Source organism: Cyclospora cayetanensis, unplaced genomic scaffold, assembly GCF_002999335.1.
Source record: "Cyclospora cayetanensis isolate NF1_C8 unplaced genomic scaffold, CcayRef3 CcayRef3_contig_1, whole genome shotgun sequence".
Classification (NCBI taxonomy): domain Eukaryota; phylum Apicomplexa; class Conoidasida; order Eucoccidiorida; family Eimeriidae; genus Cyclospora; species Cyclospora cayetanensis.
The window spans coordinates 329,399-345,959 of NW_020312036.1; the positions used below are offsets into that span (position 1 = coordinate 329,399).

At 58.5% G+C, this 16,561-nt stretch overlaps 2 protein-coding genes across 2 annotated transcripts; both read right to left on the minus strand.

Moving 5' to 3' along the window:
* Positions 1-606: 606 nt before the first annotated feature.
* LOC34620204 lies at positions 607-4,466 on the minus strand. The gene is made up of 4 exons (XM_026336435.1): positions 2,808-4,466; positions 2,202-2,668; positions 1,746-1,903; positions 607-752 (listed from the first exon to the last, which is right to left on the minus strand). The coding sequence occupies exons 1-4, from the start codon at positions 4,464-4,466 to the stop codon at positions 607-609; spliced, it is 2,430 nt and encodes an 809-aa protein (XP_026192220.1).
* Positions 4,467-6,055: 1,589 nt separating this feature from the next.
* LOC34620203 lies at positions 6,056-16,014 on the minus strand. The gene is made up of 11 exons (XM_026336445.1): positions 14,275-16,014; positions 13,768-14,144; positions 13,282-13,459; positions 9,292-12,962; positions 8,849-9,056; positions 8,051-8,175; positions 7,577-7,692; positions 7,348-7,439; positions 7,079-7,168; positions 6,851-6,931; positions 6,056-6,586 (listed from the first exon to the last, which is right to left on the minus strand). The coding sequence occupies exons 1-11, from the start codon at positions 15,817-15,819 to the stop codon at positions 6,056-6,058; spliced, it is 7,014 nt and encodes a 2,337-aa protein (XP_026192230.1). The 5' UTR covers positions 15,820-16,014.
* Between the last annotated feature and the right edge of the window lie 547 nt (positions 16,015-16,561).

Sequence of the window (16,561 nt, forward strand, 5' to 3'; positions counted from 1 at the left end):
GCGAGGAATTTAAGGGCAAAAGCCTCGTGCAGCAGCACCGCCTGATCTACGAGGTCCTAAAGCAGGAACTAAGGGGGGGCGTGCATGCACTGTCCATATACTCGGACGAGCCCGTCCCAGAAGACAAGCAGTGACATCCCCCTACAGAGATTAAGTCTCAGAGGAGAGTGTTCTCGCTCGGGGGTTTTGCGGGCAACCCCTCAGGCCACACGTAACAAGCAAGGTCGTTTTTTTATCGCCTGACAACCGCAATTTGTCTGCGCAGCCGCTGCCATGATAGGCATGAACACGCCCTTCTCCTCGCTGTGTGTAGAAGCAAGGCACTGCTGCTGCTGCAGGCACTGTTGCTGCAGCCTAACTGTCCATGAAGGGCAAGGTCTTCAGGTCTGCTGCGTCGAGGGCAGCGAGTCGCTGCTGGTATGTTTCTGTGCGCTGTAGCGCGTGCTTGCGGCCAGTCCACCTTCGCACGCATATCGGAAAAATAGACACACAGTGGCACACATGATAGGTCTTGACCTTTTGATCCAAAAAACTGCTGTCATCATCAGTAAGGGCCCCTCCCAGGAGCACAAAAGCGCACGAAGCCCTTGGAATTCAGGATACACTTTAGTTGGCATGCGTTTGATGGGTCTGCCCTTCGTTACACAGCTTTTCGCATAGTCTTTTATTGGGGCCCATAGTGCTGCCATCAAGCGCATCTGTTAAATTCTCGAGGCGAGGTATCCAGGAGCGACAGGACTTCTGTTTGTATGCTACGAGGCAATCCGAGGGCGTTCGCCATAAGGCGTTCCCCCTCACCACAGCACGGCTGTGTGCAGGACTCCTGCATGCCTTTCCGACCCTCGAATGAAACAAAAACCCTCAACTTGTTCCCATGTAATTTGTCCCCCAATAAACTGACCTTAAGAAGGAAACCTGACGGCCGCTCACGTCACGCCACCTGAGAATCGGCTCCCATTCCAGCCTAGAGTAGTGGAGAAAAGCGGTGCCCTAGCAGAAAGAGACAAACGAGGAGAGGCAGGGGACAGTGTATCAGCGCACTGCGAAGGGAGATCAGCAGGCGGAAAAGGGGGAAGAGGGAAGAAGGGGCGGTTTTGGGCGGGTGCCTTCGTAGACAACTAAGCACAGAGAGAGAAAAAGGGCAGCAGCAGGGGCTGTTGATAAACACTCCTAGAGACGGAGAAAGAGCCACTCGCAAGGCTTCACAAGGTTCAACAACGCACAGCAAGTTGGTAAAGGCAGATATATACATATATATATGTACGCAGTAAAGAGAAGGGCACGCTTGTAGAATGGCGAGTGTAGGAGAACACACGAGTCGGCGTTCCTTCCGGACTGCCACACGCCGTCAGCAAGCACATATGCAGAGATGCGGAAGACATGAAGCGAAAGCAGATGCCGCAAAAACTCGATGGACTTAAGAAAGCGGAAGGCGGAAAGGCGTTGGCTGCCTGAGGGGAGCCTGGTTGATGCTCGTTCTTTCTTCCCAGGCAATTGAGGTGTACAGAAAGGCCTCACCTTTACAATCACAAAGACGCCCCTCCAGTCATCGCGCGAGGCAATCATGTGGCCAAACTTCTCGTAAAAGTCAAAGGCCTTTCCGTGAGCGGATCGGAATCGCTGCACAGGCATTCAAAAGTGCGCACAGCCCTCCAAAACTCACTGCTGCTGGAGGAGCACGCAGCTCTCTTCGCTCGAAAGGCGGTGCAGTGTGTGAGAAAGCAACCGGGACCTGAAAGTAGCGCTGGCCAGTCCGTTTTGCGGTTGAACCTGCGGTGCTGTTGCAGCGGTACTCACCTTAGCTTCTCTGGGGCAAGGTACCCTTGTGAGGATGACGCCCCCCGAGACGAAAGGTGATACATCGAACGGAGAAGCCACATGAAATCCCATGGCAAAGGGGGGCCTGCAAAAGGACACATAAGAAGAAAGACAAACAAGTGCCTCGGGTGTGCTACAAAGCACGCCAGATCGTTCTGCTACTGGGCTTGCTTGCACGTGTCCAATCTCGGAATTCTCCCCCTGTTCCACCTTTGCTTTTCACTGACGCCACCAGAGCGACCGAAGGGAAGGCTGCTTGCCGCTTCATCAGCAGCGCGATCTTTTTCATCGGCCCTTCGCCGCCTTACAGTTTGCTCTGCAATTATACCCCACTATGCCTCCTCTTCCCATGCTTTAACTAGACACACTGCAGGCAACCTTACCCGGGAGAGCTGCTCTCCTGCTGAGGCAGCTCCTGCTCTTGCTCGTGCTGCTGCCTTTCTCGATGCAGTTCGCGTTCGAGCTCATGCTGCTGCCTCTCCAGATCCATTGGCATCTGGCCGTCATAAAAAAAGCCACAGAAGTTGCGCAGTCTCTGCCGCGCAGCCTGCAGCAACAGGGGCCTCTCGTCCGTTCCCACCAGAGTGATCCTGGGAACCCCATGGCTTGCACCCCGAGGCAGCGGCGCAAAAGCATCTGCTGGTAGACTCCCAGCGTTCCCCTGTGGCGACAACGGAGGACGCTGCTGCTCTTGTGCGTCCTCTTGTGCCTGCTGCTCGCCACGGTAAGCAGAGAGCACAGGGATGATGTCGCCCGCAGAAGGGATGGCGGGCAGGGCAGGTGGCAGGCCGTTTAGCAGCAGAGCAGCCTCTAGCAGCAGGCCACCGCTGCCACAGAAAGGATCCCACAGCTGCAGTGGCAGCAAAGAGACACTCAGCAACAAGATGCCAATGTATGGAAAGGGGGTAATGGAGGGAACGTGTGTTGCGAACGTTGTGCCCTGTTGTATCTCATTGACCAAAGTATCGCCGTGTCTTCTCGCGCCTTACCACCAATCGCTTCTCCCGTTTCAGGATTCTGCGAAGGCCAGCTGAAGCAACAGCGGCGGCAAGAGAGACGTCCCCTTCCTCAATCTGTGCGCCTTGCGCTTCCCAAGAGGCAGCATACCCTCGCCGACCCTCCGTGGCTGCCGCCGCTTCGCTCGTTGCTGCAGCCACTGCACCACATGCTGCTGCTCCGCTTGCGAGGGCCTCTGCTTCCCAGCCGCCTCTAAGATACAGCAGACGCAACATGGAAACGGTTGCGGCAGAACGTGGCAGCAGCATATCCCGGAGCACTACTGAGTTCCCCGACGCCCCCAGCCTCTCTTCTTGCCGGTGTGTGTTTTCTTCGCTGTTGAGGGGCTGCCGTGAAAAGATCCTCGTATGCGCGCTGAAATCGCTCTCAGCAGTGCCTTCTGGGAACTCATCGTCTCCTTGTTGTGATTGCTGCTGCAGCGGTTGCTCGGGCTGGTGCAGCGAAAATGCGCCTGAAGGGACGGCGGCAGTGGCGCTTTCTGTAGGTGCGCTAAGAGGCTTAAGAGGTTTGTAGAAGCTCGAAGCAGCAGCAACTTCGGCAGAAATGGAGGAGAGAGACCACGGGGCATCTGCGGCTGCTGCGCGTCGGACGTTGCGCTGCAGCTCTGCAACGGCGGCAGCGAATTGCAGCTCCTCTACTGCAGTGGGTGCCTTAGCGGTGTCTGGACGCTGCGAGGTGCCTGCTGCCGCTGCAGCAGGGAGGTGTGGAAGGTATCGATAGGGCCGAGGGTCCAAGGGCGTAGAGAGCTGTAAGTCGGCTAAAGCTCGCTCCTTCACACACACGATTCGAAGCCTGTGCGTGGCTGCAACAAGGGCTGTCTCTGCAGCAGCAGCAGCTACCCCAGAGGCTCCTGAAGGTGACGCTGCTGATGTGCAGCCGGCGCTCGCGGCTTCTTCGAGAGCAGTACGGAGGGCAGCCCGTAGAGAGGGGCTGTCCACAATTGGCGAATTCACGGAGGCAACGCGCAGCGGTAAGAGCGGCAGAGCTGCCAGCGGGCTAATGTACTGCAGCAGCGCCAGCAGACAATGTGAGTGCAAAAAGCCGTCGATGGAGCGGCACACATACGCCGTGGGATATCGCCACGGAGAACAAGGTGCAGGCGGCTCTCGCTGCAGGTTTAGTAGCTCAGCCCCTAGAGGGAGACGAAGGCCAAATCCCTCCCTTCTACTATACTCAAACATCGACACCTGTAAGAGTCCTATTTCTGGAGGGAAATTTCTATGAGAGCCCCTTACCTTCTGCCACGGGATCTTCCTGAGGGCGCTCTGCAGATGCTCCGGGGTGCTACAACGCAGGGGGCCCCACAGTCGGAGCCACACACACTCAGCTGTCCGGACGCTACAGCAAAGCTCCTGCACAAGACGAATCGGGATGCGGGGAAGGAATACGCCCCCGGGTGACATCACAAACTGCATGGCCCCAGAGCCTTCATGCAGGGCATGGCGCTCCTTGGCTGCTGCTCCAGGAGGCGTTTCCGCTGCTGCAGCGAGTGCTCCTTCCGGTGAAACTTTTGAAGGCGTTCGAGCGACAGCTGGAGGGAGCTTGGCCAAGCAGGGGAGGGCCTGAAGCTCCTTGAGGAGGGGGCCCTCAAGGCCTCGTCGGGTCGAGAAGAAGAGGGATACTCGACTCATTTTGAGGGCCCCCTGATAGAGGTGGTGGCTGGTGCTTCCCAGAGCAGAGGGGTGGCAGGTGGAAATAGAGGGGTAACCGTCGTGGCTGCCCCGGCAGTCATTGCGCGGGTAGTTCGAGGCGGGGGCTTGCAGGGGGGACTAGCCGATCCGGAGGAGATCTCGGCGAATCTTTGCCACAGTCGAAACGGCCTCCACTCAGCCTTAGGAAAAGATGCTCTCAGATACCAAAGTGAGGTAGGGCAGCGCAAAAGCCGGAAGCCATGGCTCGATACCCTGGCTGGTATCACAGAAATCTTGAACCCCCGATCTTCCTAGTCCTCGTCGGTAATACCTCGTAGTCCCCTTTTCATCATGCAAGAAATCAATTTAAAACAGAGATGAGAGGCAGTTTTTCTACTATTAGTTGCAGTTTTCAAGGGGTTCAGGAGCTGGAAACTTTGAACGAGTTTTGGGACCCACCGGGGGCCCCACATATGGGGCCCCCCCTTGGTGCTGGGCCTCTGGTCGGGTAGGGGCCCCCCGGTAGATGACTCTTTTCGCTGGTCCAACGCTGCATCTCCTGTATTCAAGTGAAGAAGTTTTGAGGGCATGCTCAGTTTTTGGGAGAGAGAACCAACATCGAATGGGAATTTCTGCCCTCCGGCCTAGCAGTTGCAGTGCCTTTAGGTCACACCTCTGTCTTTTACTTCGCGGCGGGAAGCTCTCAAGCTCACTACACACAGAACAGGCGTCGCTGAGGACCCTCAGTCTAATACATGCCGCCTGCGCTAGAGTAAGAAGGACACGGACCCTTTATTCCCGCTCCAGTTCCGCGCTGCAAAGTGTCCATCTAATGTTTCCCTATCAAAGGGCCTGTATGGTGGCTGCGGACGGTTGGAAACAACCCGAACACCTCAACGCCTGTTGCAGGTTTCCGCCTGCGGTGTGTTTATTGAAACTTTAAGCGCGTAGCATGTGAAAGGCCGCCTTAGTCACTATCTGGTTGCACGAAAGGAGACAACCCTCAAGTTTATGCTACTCTCCTGTGGCCTTTAGGCCTTGCACATGTGCACGGCTCTGCCATGCCTTTTAGCTTTCTGTGTGTTGGTGCACGGACTGTCAGCACACGTAAGTTCCGTGACGCAACTTCTAGCAAGCGTCGTTTCCTGCCCATCCCCCTTTGCTATACACCAGGGGGAGGAAATGTGTGGCTTACTCCATCCTCTCTACTGGCCTCAACGCTAAAAGAGCCCCGTTGACTGCTTTGCGAAAGCGTCCCCCCTATACAGAATTAGTCTGTCATGGAGTAACGACAGGGAAACGAGTGTCCACCGGGGTGCATTGGGGCCGTATACGCATCTACCTACGCTGCTCAATCCTTCTGCTTCTCAAACGTAGCAACCAGTCTTACGAGCTCGGAGAAAAGCTTTGGGCAGAGCCAGAACCCAGCAATAGAAAATGAGGTCCAGGGGAGTTCAGTGAAGGGGGAAGCCTATGCAGGGGGCACCGCTGGTAGGTCCAAGCTCTTGAGTGGGCCCCCGGCAAGCGCATTGCGGAGTGCAGCCTGCGAAGAACAGACGTATTAGGACGATGCAGCCCCAAACTTTAATTCAACAAAGAGACTCTACCCTCAAATGACTGGTCGGAGAGGCGAGAATGGAGCCAGGAAGGGCCCATGGGCAATACTCGTGCGTACACAGGGGCCGTACCCAGGAGAAAGGGGACCTCTGAGGGGTCCCCGTGCTCGAGCTCCCAAAGTGGCGCTGCAAAAGATGCAAGAGGCCCGATGGCGCTGCTGCCAGCAGCTGCTGTTGAACGGGGAGGGACAGAAGAGGTAACAACCGCAGCACCGGTGCATAGACGGGAAGGCGAGAACGCATGGCGTCAAGGGCCTTGTACTCCATTTGTTGCAGCAACATGCCAGCATCTGTAGCCTCTATCGCGGCATCGGCAGCTACTGCTGAAGCAGCTGCCGCCGCATCCTCGTCCTGGGCGCGGTACTGCTGTAAAAGCTGCTTCTGTAGCTGCCGCTGCTGCTCTGCAACCCACAAACGCAAGTGAATTGATGGGGGCCCCGCTGGCATCCTTGAAGCGGTGGGAAACAAGCCACATTCGGAGGGGAGGCAGGTTTCCAGCCAGCCCTGAGCAGAAAAAGCAAGAATAGGGGGAGGCGGAACGTCTCAAACCTACACCAGGACCGCCAACGGAAGGCGGCAAAGCCACGAAAGAGCGTAAAATGGAAGAAGGCAGCAGGCATGAATGAGGGAGGGCTCGAGGGGCAGGGAAAGTGGGGCTTTCACGGGAGAGCTAGGCTGATGTACGGGGAGAAGCAATGGGAGGTGGGTGCAGTGGCAGAGGCAGCAAAGAATAGGCTGAATGAGACAGGGATAAAGAGACAGACACACCTGAAGCTCGCGAAGTAAGTCCGCAGTCGGCTCATCAACTAAACGGAATGACAAAAGGCCTCCCTCAGCCGACCAGGCAGCCTGAAGCAGCGCACCAGCAAACAACATTTCCTCCGCTGTTGCATCGGCACATAACAACTCCACGAAGAACAGGAGAAGGAAGGGCAAATTCGGGTGCAGCAGATGCATGGAGGAGCAGAAAAAAACAGCTGGACCAGTGGCCCTTACAGACGCCACATCGCCAGTTTCCGTCAACAGCTGCTTAAACGCAACGACCGGAGCATCCACCTCCATAGACTCAGAGTCGCAACGCAAAACCTGATGCACAAAACGTCCATACTCCACGCCAGCCCACATTTTGTACCTTTCCGCGGAGCTAGACTCTTACCAGACGGCCCCGCCAACGCGGAGCCAGCCATATCAATAGCGGCAGCTACTGCTACACAGCCAGCAATACAGGAGCAGGGCTTCAAGCACTGCAGCAGCAGTTTTTTTACCTGAAGCTGCTGCAAGATTGGCGGCGAGCTCTGCTGTGTGCCATTGAGGGAAAAGAGGCGAACGTTACCCCAAGGGTCGGCAGCCAAAATCCCTGTAGATATAGCAGCAGCAGCCGAACACCCACGCTCTCAGCCCCAAGCCATATGCGCCTATGCGTAAATATATGCACCAAAATAGACGCGAGAGCAAGAACAGAGCCAGTGGTAAGCAGGGATAGCCATGGTGTACCTAAGGTGCCGCCTTCGGTGACGGCGTCGCACGCAGCCACGGGCAGCATCCAGTGAGGCACGGTGCGGCTAACAAGTTCCAAGCGGCGCGAGTCTGAGGCCGAGTCAAATCGCCAACTGCACAGCAAATTGGCAGCCACAGCATAACCCAGCGACACTTCATTCCTCGCAAAGCCGCCTGGCATTCACCCCTACGCATCGAACCACGTCAAACGCAGCGCCGAGAGAGCAGATCCATCTCGCAACAGCGGTCCAAAAAAGTCAGGGAAGCCTCTCAGTCAGAGAGGTGTTGATACAGGAGCGACGATGGCAATGCCGCTCGGCGTAGAGGGGATTAGCAGAAAGGGAGATAGGGACGAAGGCCGTGCGCAATGCAGGAGGCAGCAGGAAGGCCGACAGCAAAAAACCCAGGCTTGGCTTTTCACAGCCGATGCAGCAGCAGTACGATGCAGGAGGAGAGTAGTGAGTCGCATACGCGAGGAGAGAAACGCCTCTGTAGAGATCCCCCGTGATGACGAAGTGCTTTAGAGTAGAAACGGCCGTAACTGCCATACCGACGTCCGCAAATGCCCCGCGGGCCAGGAGATCGCCATCCATTTCCTGCACGCAGAAAAACAGCAGGCTCCGTCAATTTGTAGAATTCTTCTGCCCGTGCTCTGAAAGGCCTCGCCTGACACTTGCCCCCGCGGATCCACCTGGCGGTACATATGCAGCCATGCGTATCCGTGCTCCCTGTCCCCCGTTGCGCGCATGTATGCTGCTTTCCGCCCTCTCTGAGAGCTTCAAATCCCTCCATCCCTGCGACGCTCCCTTCAGCTCAGCCGTCGTACATGAATAAAGAGACGCCTCCCAACCGAGTGCAGTAGGTAGTGCCTTTCAGCGGCCGAAGGAGCAAAGTCCCCCACGCACGAAACGGGGCCGCCGAACACGAAGCTGCAGAAAAGGCCAAATCCCTCGCCCTAAAGCAGAGACAGCAGAGGCAGCAGGGACCCAGGAGCTAGTGAGGGAGGAAAGGAGGTTGCAGCCGCCCACGCAGGCACCTACCCTGCGAAAAAGCGGTAAGAGGCTGAGGCACGGGGCAGACAAAGCGTGAAAGAGCAGAGAAAGAGACGCCGAGGCAGGCAGGCAGGCAGGCAGGGCTCCTGACCCCCGCACAGAGGGACCAGGAAGGAAGAAATAGTCAATAACCGCCGGCTAGGACGCATCTGTAACGGAGGCTTGGCGTCGGTGAGGAGCAGAGAAAAAATACCGGCCTTTCCATCCTTGCGCTCACCTCCGGCATCTCGTTCGCTGCGGTGGCAGCAGCAGTTGCGGCACGTCCGTACGCCAGCAGCTGTGGCAAGCGCAGCAGCAGCAGACGGCCCATCGTCTCCACGCCTTCGCTGAGAGGCTGTCCAACTCCCACAGCAAGAAATTCCAAGGCATCCAGCAGCACAAACTGTAATGACATCACTTCTTCGCAAGGATTCAGCAGAAAAGACCTTCGGGAAGACACAAACAAAAAAGCAGAGAGAACGCACTTGAGTGAAACAAATTAAGCCCCCCCACACCCCTGTGTTGTGCAGCTCCCAAGACAAGAGGTATGAAGGCTCCACAGTTACATCACTGCCTTCTTGCAGGTGCGCCACGCAAGCAGGGGCCAACCGGTAGTTTCTGCGGCTCCCCAAGGGTCTCTCAACAACTTGGGAGACAGCACGACCTCTCTGGCACACATACCCCAAAGGGCACTGGAGGTTATCCTGATGGAAGAGCACGATTTCATACTGCCTGCCCGCCTCGCCCTCCACTTCCACCCGGCCGTCAGCACATGCAGAGAGGTATGGGTTCGGATGGACGCCCCCTTCTCCCTCTGCCCCTCCTGCAGCCGAAAAGCCGGGAAGCGGCGCTCCCTCCTCATACGCATTGTCTCCACCCGCTGCACCTGCTGCTGCTGCTGCTCCCGCACGCCCCTGCAACGCCAGCTGTGCTTTCTGCAAGGCGTTGCGGCTTTCCAGCACTTGCCGTATTTGCTCACTCTCCTCAGTAGGGTGGTGCAGTGCAACTCCCACGAGACGCCCCCCTGCCGCTGCTGCAGGTGCCGCCGCATCTGGCATATACTGCGGCGGCAATATGTACGAAGTGCCTGTTGAGACAGCCACGTGCGTCGTGGAGGCCCCTAGGGAGAATGACCAGAAGGGAAGAGGCCCATCCAGCCGGAAGGGCCCCGTGGTCTTGGGGAGCTCGTCAGCCGCTGCCGCAGCTGCCGCTGCTGATCGTCTCAAATTGGAAAAGTAGGACGTCTTGTCGAAGGGTGCAGCAATTTCCGACAGGCACACTGAGGGGCCTACCCCGTATAAAAATGCGAAGGATCCAGGGGGGCCTCGCGGCCACGTAAACGCGGCAGCGCCGAAGGTGTCTCTTCTCTCACTCGGATGAACAAATAACCGGTTCCGGCTACTACAGAGCCACAGCACTGGCAGCTGCGTTGGCTGCTGCTGGGTAGAACTCTGAGAATCAGGCAGAGAGAGGGGAGGCACCAACAGAGCTACACCGCCACCCCACTGCTGAACTTGTTGCGACGCTGTCGTGTATCCTGAGGCCACAGCAAAGTATACCGAGGGTTCAACGACAGCAGCGTGATCGCCTTCTGCCGCTCCAGCTCTCTGGATCGATGCTATGCAGTCCGTGCAGCTATGAGGCTCCAGTCGAAATGACCAGGGAAACAGAGGACTGGCCTGAGGGCTCTGGCACCTCCTTTTCCTGGGAAAGAGGGGACCAGGCGTCTTTTGGCCGTCATCCAGACACAAGGCACCGCCAGTGCACGCAGCCTCAAATGCGCGATAGATGAGGGGTGGCCTTCCCGTAAGGAACACCACGAGAGTGGGTCCGGTGTCTCCCTCGGGTTCGAGCAGCACCAGCTCAGCATTTAGCACTTCTTCCTGCAGCTCTTCTGGCGCTGCCATTACCCCTGCCGCTTCAGCCTCCTCGGAGACTGTGCCATCTAGGACAGCTGCAGTGGCTGCAGCAGGGCCGTCATGTGCTGGACGTATGAGGGGCAGTGGGGTTGCACCTAGACACGTCACCGACCGCCGTGCATCTCGTATGCCCTCCTCAGCAAGAGCGGCAGCTGCAGCTGCTGCTGCTTTCACTGGGTGAGGCGGGCCTGCGTTGGACGCCTCCGTGATTTCGCCAGAGCGCAGCAGGTCGTCACAGGATCTGGCACTCTGTGCAGGGTCTCCGAGGACGTCTTCGCAACTTGCCGCCGCTGTAGCTGCCGATACACCGGAAACGAGCAACACCTCCGACTGCATCATTTGTTGCTGCACCTGGTGGTGCAGCATTCGCTGGGCGCAGGACCCACAGTTGCGAAGGAGAGGAGATACAAGGCGCAGATCTACGGTGCTGAAGAGGCACTCCATGCGCTGCAGAGAGACCACGTGGAGAGCCTGTATTTTCATTGGCCCCTCCAGAGTCACCAGACAGCACAAAGCCTCGGACGGCTGGAGGCTCCCAGTGCCAGTCTCGTCCTCACCCCCCGTGGGTGCCCTAGGGTGTACATAAAGCTGTGCACTCTTCACGCGGCCCCGCATGCAGCAGGGCATTGCACTCGGAGACACCTCATGCAGTAGCTGCTGCTGTTGCACCTGTCCGTGCTGCTCGGACGGCACACCCTTGCGGGGGCCTGCCGCTGCAGCCACTGCTGCGTCATCAATTTGCCAAAGGCGAAGGCGAAAGTCATCCAGAACCACGCACACCCAATTCCCAGCCGCGCTACCCCGCACAGCAGCTGCAAACGCACCGGGCAGGGCCCCTCCTCTTGCATTCCACGCAGCCTCTCCGGAGGAAGGGGCGGTCATAGCTTCTTCCCTGGCTTCGTGCGGCTCCTCACAAGAGCCCTTCCTGTCTTCTGTCTGCTGAGCGCGTCCACGCAGAAGCTTCTCTTCGGTATCGACGTCCATGGCCGCAGATGCATCCGCTGGGAACTTGCTGTCTGCCAGACAGCCTCCTTCATCTGCTGCGTCTGCATTGGGGCCAGTAGCCTCTGGTTGCTGCTGCAGCGGTGGCGAGGGGGCTGCGGGCAACTCGTTCATGTCTATTGGAGGGCACAAAAGCGTCTTCCCGGAGGCCCCGAGCACCCGCAGCTCCTCGGCTGTCAGTTGCACCATCGCGAGGCCCCCCAGAAGAGAGGCTGCAAAGAGCGTTGGAACGTCCAGAGACAGAGCAGCCCCTACGGTGTCTAGGGTGCTGCTGGCCTCTGCTGAAGCTGCAGCTGCTCTTGCGGTTAAATCCATCAAGTATCCGTCCCTAAGTGAGAACACGCGCGTCTCCCCAACACCCATGCGGGGGTCACTGCTCAACAGGAGAAGCCCATGCTCTTGGTGGTTCTGCTGCTGGAGTGCCCACAAAATCCTGGGGTTGCCCTCATCTGTAGGGGCCACAATCAGCGGGCGACAGGGTACCGCCCGCTGGAGGGCCCCCAGGGCCCCATGGGGCCACAGGCCCCCAGCTGTGAGGAATCTGCTGTTTCCAGCACTGCTACAGAAGGCTTCGAGTGCTTGCTGTTGCTGCTGCAGCTGCTGCGGCTGCTCCTCCTCCTGATGCCCCACAGAGACAGCTGTGGGGAGCTCCCAAGGCGGCAAGGGAAGGAACGTCACACAGCGGGGCGCTGGAATTCCCTGGGGTGGGAGGCGGTCTGCCACGACAAAGCGAAAAGTAGGCAAGAGGGGGGGGCCCTCGGGGGCCCCTACTATAAGGCCGAGGTGATCGATCACCGGGTACGCGACGTCCTGCTCGCTGCTGCTGCTGTTGAGTGCAGCAACTGCGGCAGCAATCGACGAAGGGATGTCCGCAGTGTTTTTCAGAGAAGCAGCGTCCTGAGAAGACGCGGCCGCACCCGCTGTATCTGCAGCAGCAGCAGATGCAGCCGCAGCTTGCTGCGTCCTTAACCAGTGCAGATACCCAAGAGGGGAAGACTGAGGGAGAGGCCCGTCCTCCTCCTGCAGCTCGGCGTGCCTGAGAATCGGGGCTCTCTGCTGTGCCACTTCGACAGAACCATCAGGAAATATCTCTATCAGCTGCTTGCCATCAGTGGTATACATCTCCTGCTGCTGCTGCGGCTGCTGCTGCTGCTCTGCCTGCGGGCCCTTCCTTCGCTGCAGCTCAGGGACAAAGCTGCAGCAAGTTTCTAACGAAGCAAGACCTTGCGCTGCGCTCTCATCCGAAAAAATCGAAGAAGGGCCCCACTGCAAGTCGCGGGAGGCGCCAGGAGGGCCTCCCCAGGGCCTCCGCGGTGCCACAACCTGCTGAGGCTCAGCCACTACAAGGCATATTCCAGTACCTTCCCGTATCCGCCCTCCAAGCGCAAGTAAGTATCGATTGTTGCTGTCCACTGAGACGGGCTGCACAGCCTGTAGCAACGCACAGACAAACAACCGCATCCATCAACGCACATCGTTCTAGGGAGGCACTCCTTCATCCAGGACCTGTTGCTGCTGTTGCAGCTCGAGTTGGGTGTGCCCAGGATGAGTTGTCTGTCCAGTGTTTCTCGTGTTTCAGACAGCTTTACTTTGAGGGCTCCTTGTTAGCAACACACTCACAACACAGACCGACTGGCAGGCACCACGACATAGCATCCTTGGCAGGAGGCCGGCTTTTTTCGGGCACCAGCGGCGCGGCTCAAAGCAGCAGTAGCAGCAGACGCAGCAACGACAGCATAGGATTTTTTACCTTATTTGTTGGTGATCCTAGATTCCACACAGCAAGGGAGTCCGACCGTGGCAGCAACAGTTGACCAGAGAGACACTCCGATGCCTGTGGCAAATGACAGTCTAGGGACCCCCCTCCAGCCGGGAAGAGCAGCTCTACGGACGTCCAGAGGAAGTCTGTGATCCCCTTACCCGCAGTTCTGATCTGAAGCAGAAACAGCACATGCACACACGCATATGCGCAGCACACTGCCTCTTTAATGAGATAGCCTGTGAGCACACTGGTACTTAGGATGTCGCTCGCCTCTTGGCAGACGTGCATCGCCAAGCTTTTGTCCGCGCATCCTAACGGCCGCTACAAGCCCCGTGCCTTTCATCCTCTCTGCCACCCAACCGGCCCTATTGTTCTTCATATAAAGAACAACCCTTTGTCTCGCCAGCAGCGACACCCATGTGCCCCGCAGCAGTTGTATTGTGTAGCGCGGACTACAACAGCACTAGCATCTGCATCACCAGGTGTGCAAGGGCCGGTCTTCCATCTGCCGACAAAAGGAAAAGGCAGCTTCCCGAGAGGAAGGCCGCTGCAGCTCCCTCAAGCCTGAGTCTAAGGCTGCTGCAGTCGAAGACAACCGAAGGCAGATGCAAAAGGTCCTTCCGCACAAGACCCGCAGGATGCACAATGTGCGTGAGCCCTACAGTCCTGCCACTGAGGCTGTCTGGCTGCTGTTGTTGCTGCTGAGCGTCCCCCAGCCGCTGTGTTCCACCGCCGCAGCCCCCCCCGCTGAAGGAAAGGAACGAGACGGAGTCAGGTGACAAGCAGATTAGGCCGTCTGGATGAGAAGGGGCTGACAGAAGCGCAAATGTGTCTCCTAAGAGAGAAGGTATCTGCAGCGGCAGCAACAAAAAGACACAACACCGAGGAGGAGGAGGCGACTTCACTCACGGCGCACGCCAGCGCCTGCAACGGCCGCCGCTGCAGGATCTGAGGAAGGCCGGCACCCCGCTAGTCTCGTACCTTGGCGATGATTTGAATGTCTCGCTCCTCTGGGTGTATCGCCAGCAGCAGAGCGAAGACCTCCCCGGCTCCAGGGGACCCTGCAAAGGGCATGAGGCCGAGCTCTCTGGGCCCTTCAGCCATCAGCAAGGCAGCGGAAGGCGACAGCAGTGAAGCGACAGGTACCATGTCGAGCAACAGGTAAGGCAGACCTGCTGCTCCTGCAGTCGCAGCCGCCGAAGTGGCAGCCGCGGCAGCAGTTGCAGCTGCAGTATCCGCGTCGACGAATGCAGCACCCGGGGCAGCAGCAGCAGCCACGGCAGCAGCAGTTGCAGGGGGCAAAGGCACGTCGGTAGCGAGAGAGAGGAAAAAGCAGGAAGCAACAGAGAGGCCAGTCCCCAACACGTTGTGGTAACCCCACAGGGAGGAGGACTCTTGGGGTTCGCCATCCGCAACAACGTTCCCAGAGGTCCCCTCTCCCAAGCTTTCTAGGTTCCCTATGGCCTCTGCTGCTTGCTGATGCTGCTGTTGCTGCCGCTGCACTGCGGCTGCAAGGAAGGCTACTGGAGGCAAGGTACTGAGGTGACCCATCCCCAACATCCCAGGGGCCCCCGCAGTCGGCGGCGGCGTCCCCTTCTCCAACACAGGGGAGGCCCCCATAGCCTCTGGAGGCCATGGGGAGCACGAAGAGGGGCCCCCCGCCACAGAACTCTTTCCTTGCCCCGCTGCGGCGAAAGGAGGACACAGGAACCCCCCCCCAGGAGACGTTTGCACGTGAGAAGGGGCCTTTTCCAGATATCTGTTGGCCCCTAAGGTGGAGGGATGGGGGCCCATAGGAGGCGAAAGGGGGGTCCCATCAATTGTGGCGTCTCCCTGTGCTGCCGCCACTGCTGGCGGTGGGGTGGGTGCGACTGCACTCGCTGAAGAGGGGCCCTCTGTTCTGAGGCTAAGATGCAAGCAAACGACATGTAACAGGTCCACACTGAAAAGCGCGAGGAACCCCTTGGCCTTAGGCTCTCCGAGAGCTCCGCAGGGGCCCTCAAAGGGGCCCCTCGCGTCGAAGGATTCCAAGTCAAAGACGTGCGCCCTTGTGATGGCACGCAGCGTGGTGACGGGCAACTGGCCTGCTGGGATGGACAGGGATCCCTGAGGCCCCCATGTTCCGTCGTCCACCTCTGTGAGGGGCCCCTCATCCGCTAGCTTGATATGCGGGGGCCCCACGAGGAGCGCATTGACTGCAGCAGCACGGGGCCCTAGCTCGGCGAATGAGTGCATGCTGAGGGTCCGCAGGCCCCCAATTTCTTCACTGTAGTGACAGATCACGGCCCGGTATCCCGCGAGCAACAGAAGCAGAAGGTCGCCCATTCCAGGGGCCCCGCTGCATGCGGCCTGCGCTGGAGAACAAGTAGCGTCAGCCAAAGCAGCGCAAGAAGCGTTTCCTGGGATGCCATCATCTCCGCTAGCAGAGGCTCCATGGTCGTTGGAGCCGCTCAGAAGACCACCGGTGTTACCCCTCCCGCTGGAAGGAATGACTGCTGCTAATAGAGCGGGACCTCCCAGACGCATCTCACATAGGAACCGCAGGGGGGCCCCTGCCGGGAATTGGCTCTGGGAGCCTCTGGGGGCCCCTGCATTGCCAGTCACTGAATAGACCCTTAGCACGCGGGAGAGCAGCAGAACCAGGCATGGTGGGCCCCCCCTGATGAGCTCTGCAAAGAGAACCTGATGCACTTGGCCACCCTCAACGGCCACGTCGACGAGGCCCTGGGCCCCCATTGCAACGAGGGGGCCCCAACAGGGCGCTTGCTCCAGAGGGCCCCCTCGTCTTGAGGGCTGCAGACGAGCCTGAGAGGCCCTACAGGAAGCGTTGGGGGAGGTAAAGAGATCGAATGGCGCTGCCTAGGGTATGGCGTAGAGGCCTCTAAGGATCGGCACGGCGCCAAGGAAGTCAGAGAGGCTCAGAGGGCCCCCACGGGAGGGTGGAGGAGAGAGGAAAGACCCAATGCAGGAGACGTAGGCCCCTCTTTAGTCAGTCCTCCAGAGTTAAACCTCCAGAGAAGTTAATCTAAAGGTATAATATGGACAGGGCAGCCAAAGCTCGCTGGACAGGGTGCCTCCCTCATTTCGTAGCCTTGCGGGGGCCCCCCCGTGGGAGCCGACGCCTCCTGCGCAGGCTGCCGACGGCTGGGGTTCCGGCGGGTAGGCAGCAGGGCCTCTGAGCTCTTCTCCTTTCACACTGGCAGATCTAAGGATAGATTTTGACATAAGCAGTGTCGGCGTCTCTGTTTGAAAGAAACTGCATGGCGTC

Coding starts and splice junctions, on each gene's coding strand:
- LOC34620203 (XM_026336445.1), bottom strand. CDS start 15,819: ATGCGTCTGGGAGGTCCCGCTCTATTAGCAGCAGTCATTCCTTCCAGC. Junction 14,145..14,274: donor ACATTCAAATCATCGCCAAG/GTACGAGACTAG, acceptor CTGCCGCTGCAG/ATACCTTCTCTCTTAGGAGA. Junction 6,932..7,078: donor AAACTGGCGATGTGGCGTCT/GTAAGGGCCACT, acceptor GCGCTGCTTCAG/GCTGCCTGGTCGGCTGAGGG.
- LOC34620204 (XM_026336435.1), bottom strand. CDS start 4,466: ATGAGTCGAGTATCCCTCTTCTTCTCGACCCGACGAGGCCTTGAGGGC. Junction 2,669..2,807: donor AACGGGAGAAGCGATTGGTG/GTAAGGCGCGAG, acceptor CTGCCACTGCAG/CTGTGGGATCCTTTCTGTGG. Junction 1,904..2,201: donor CAGGAGAGCAGCTCTCCCGG/GTAAGGTTGCCT, acceptor GTCCTTTTGCAG/GCCCCCCTTTGCCATGGGAT.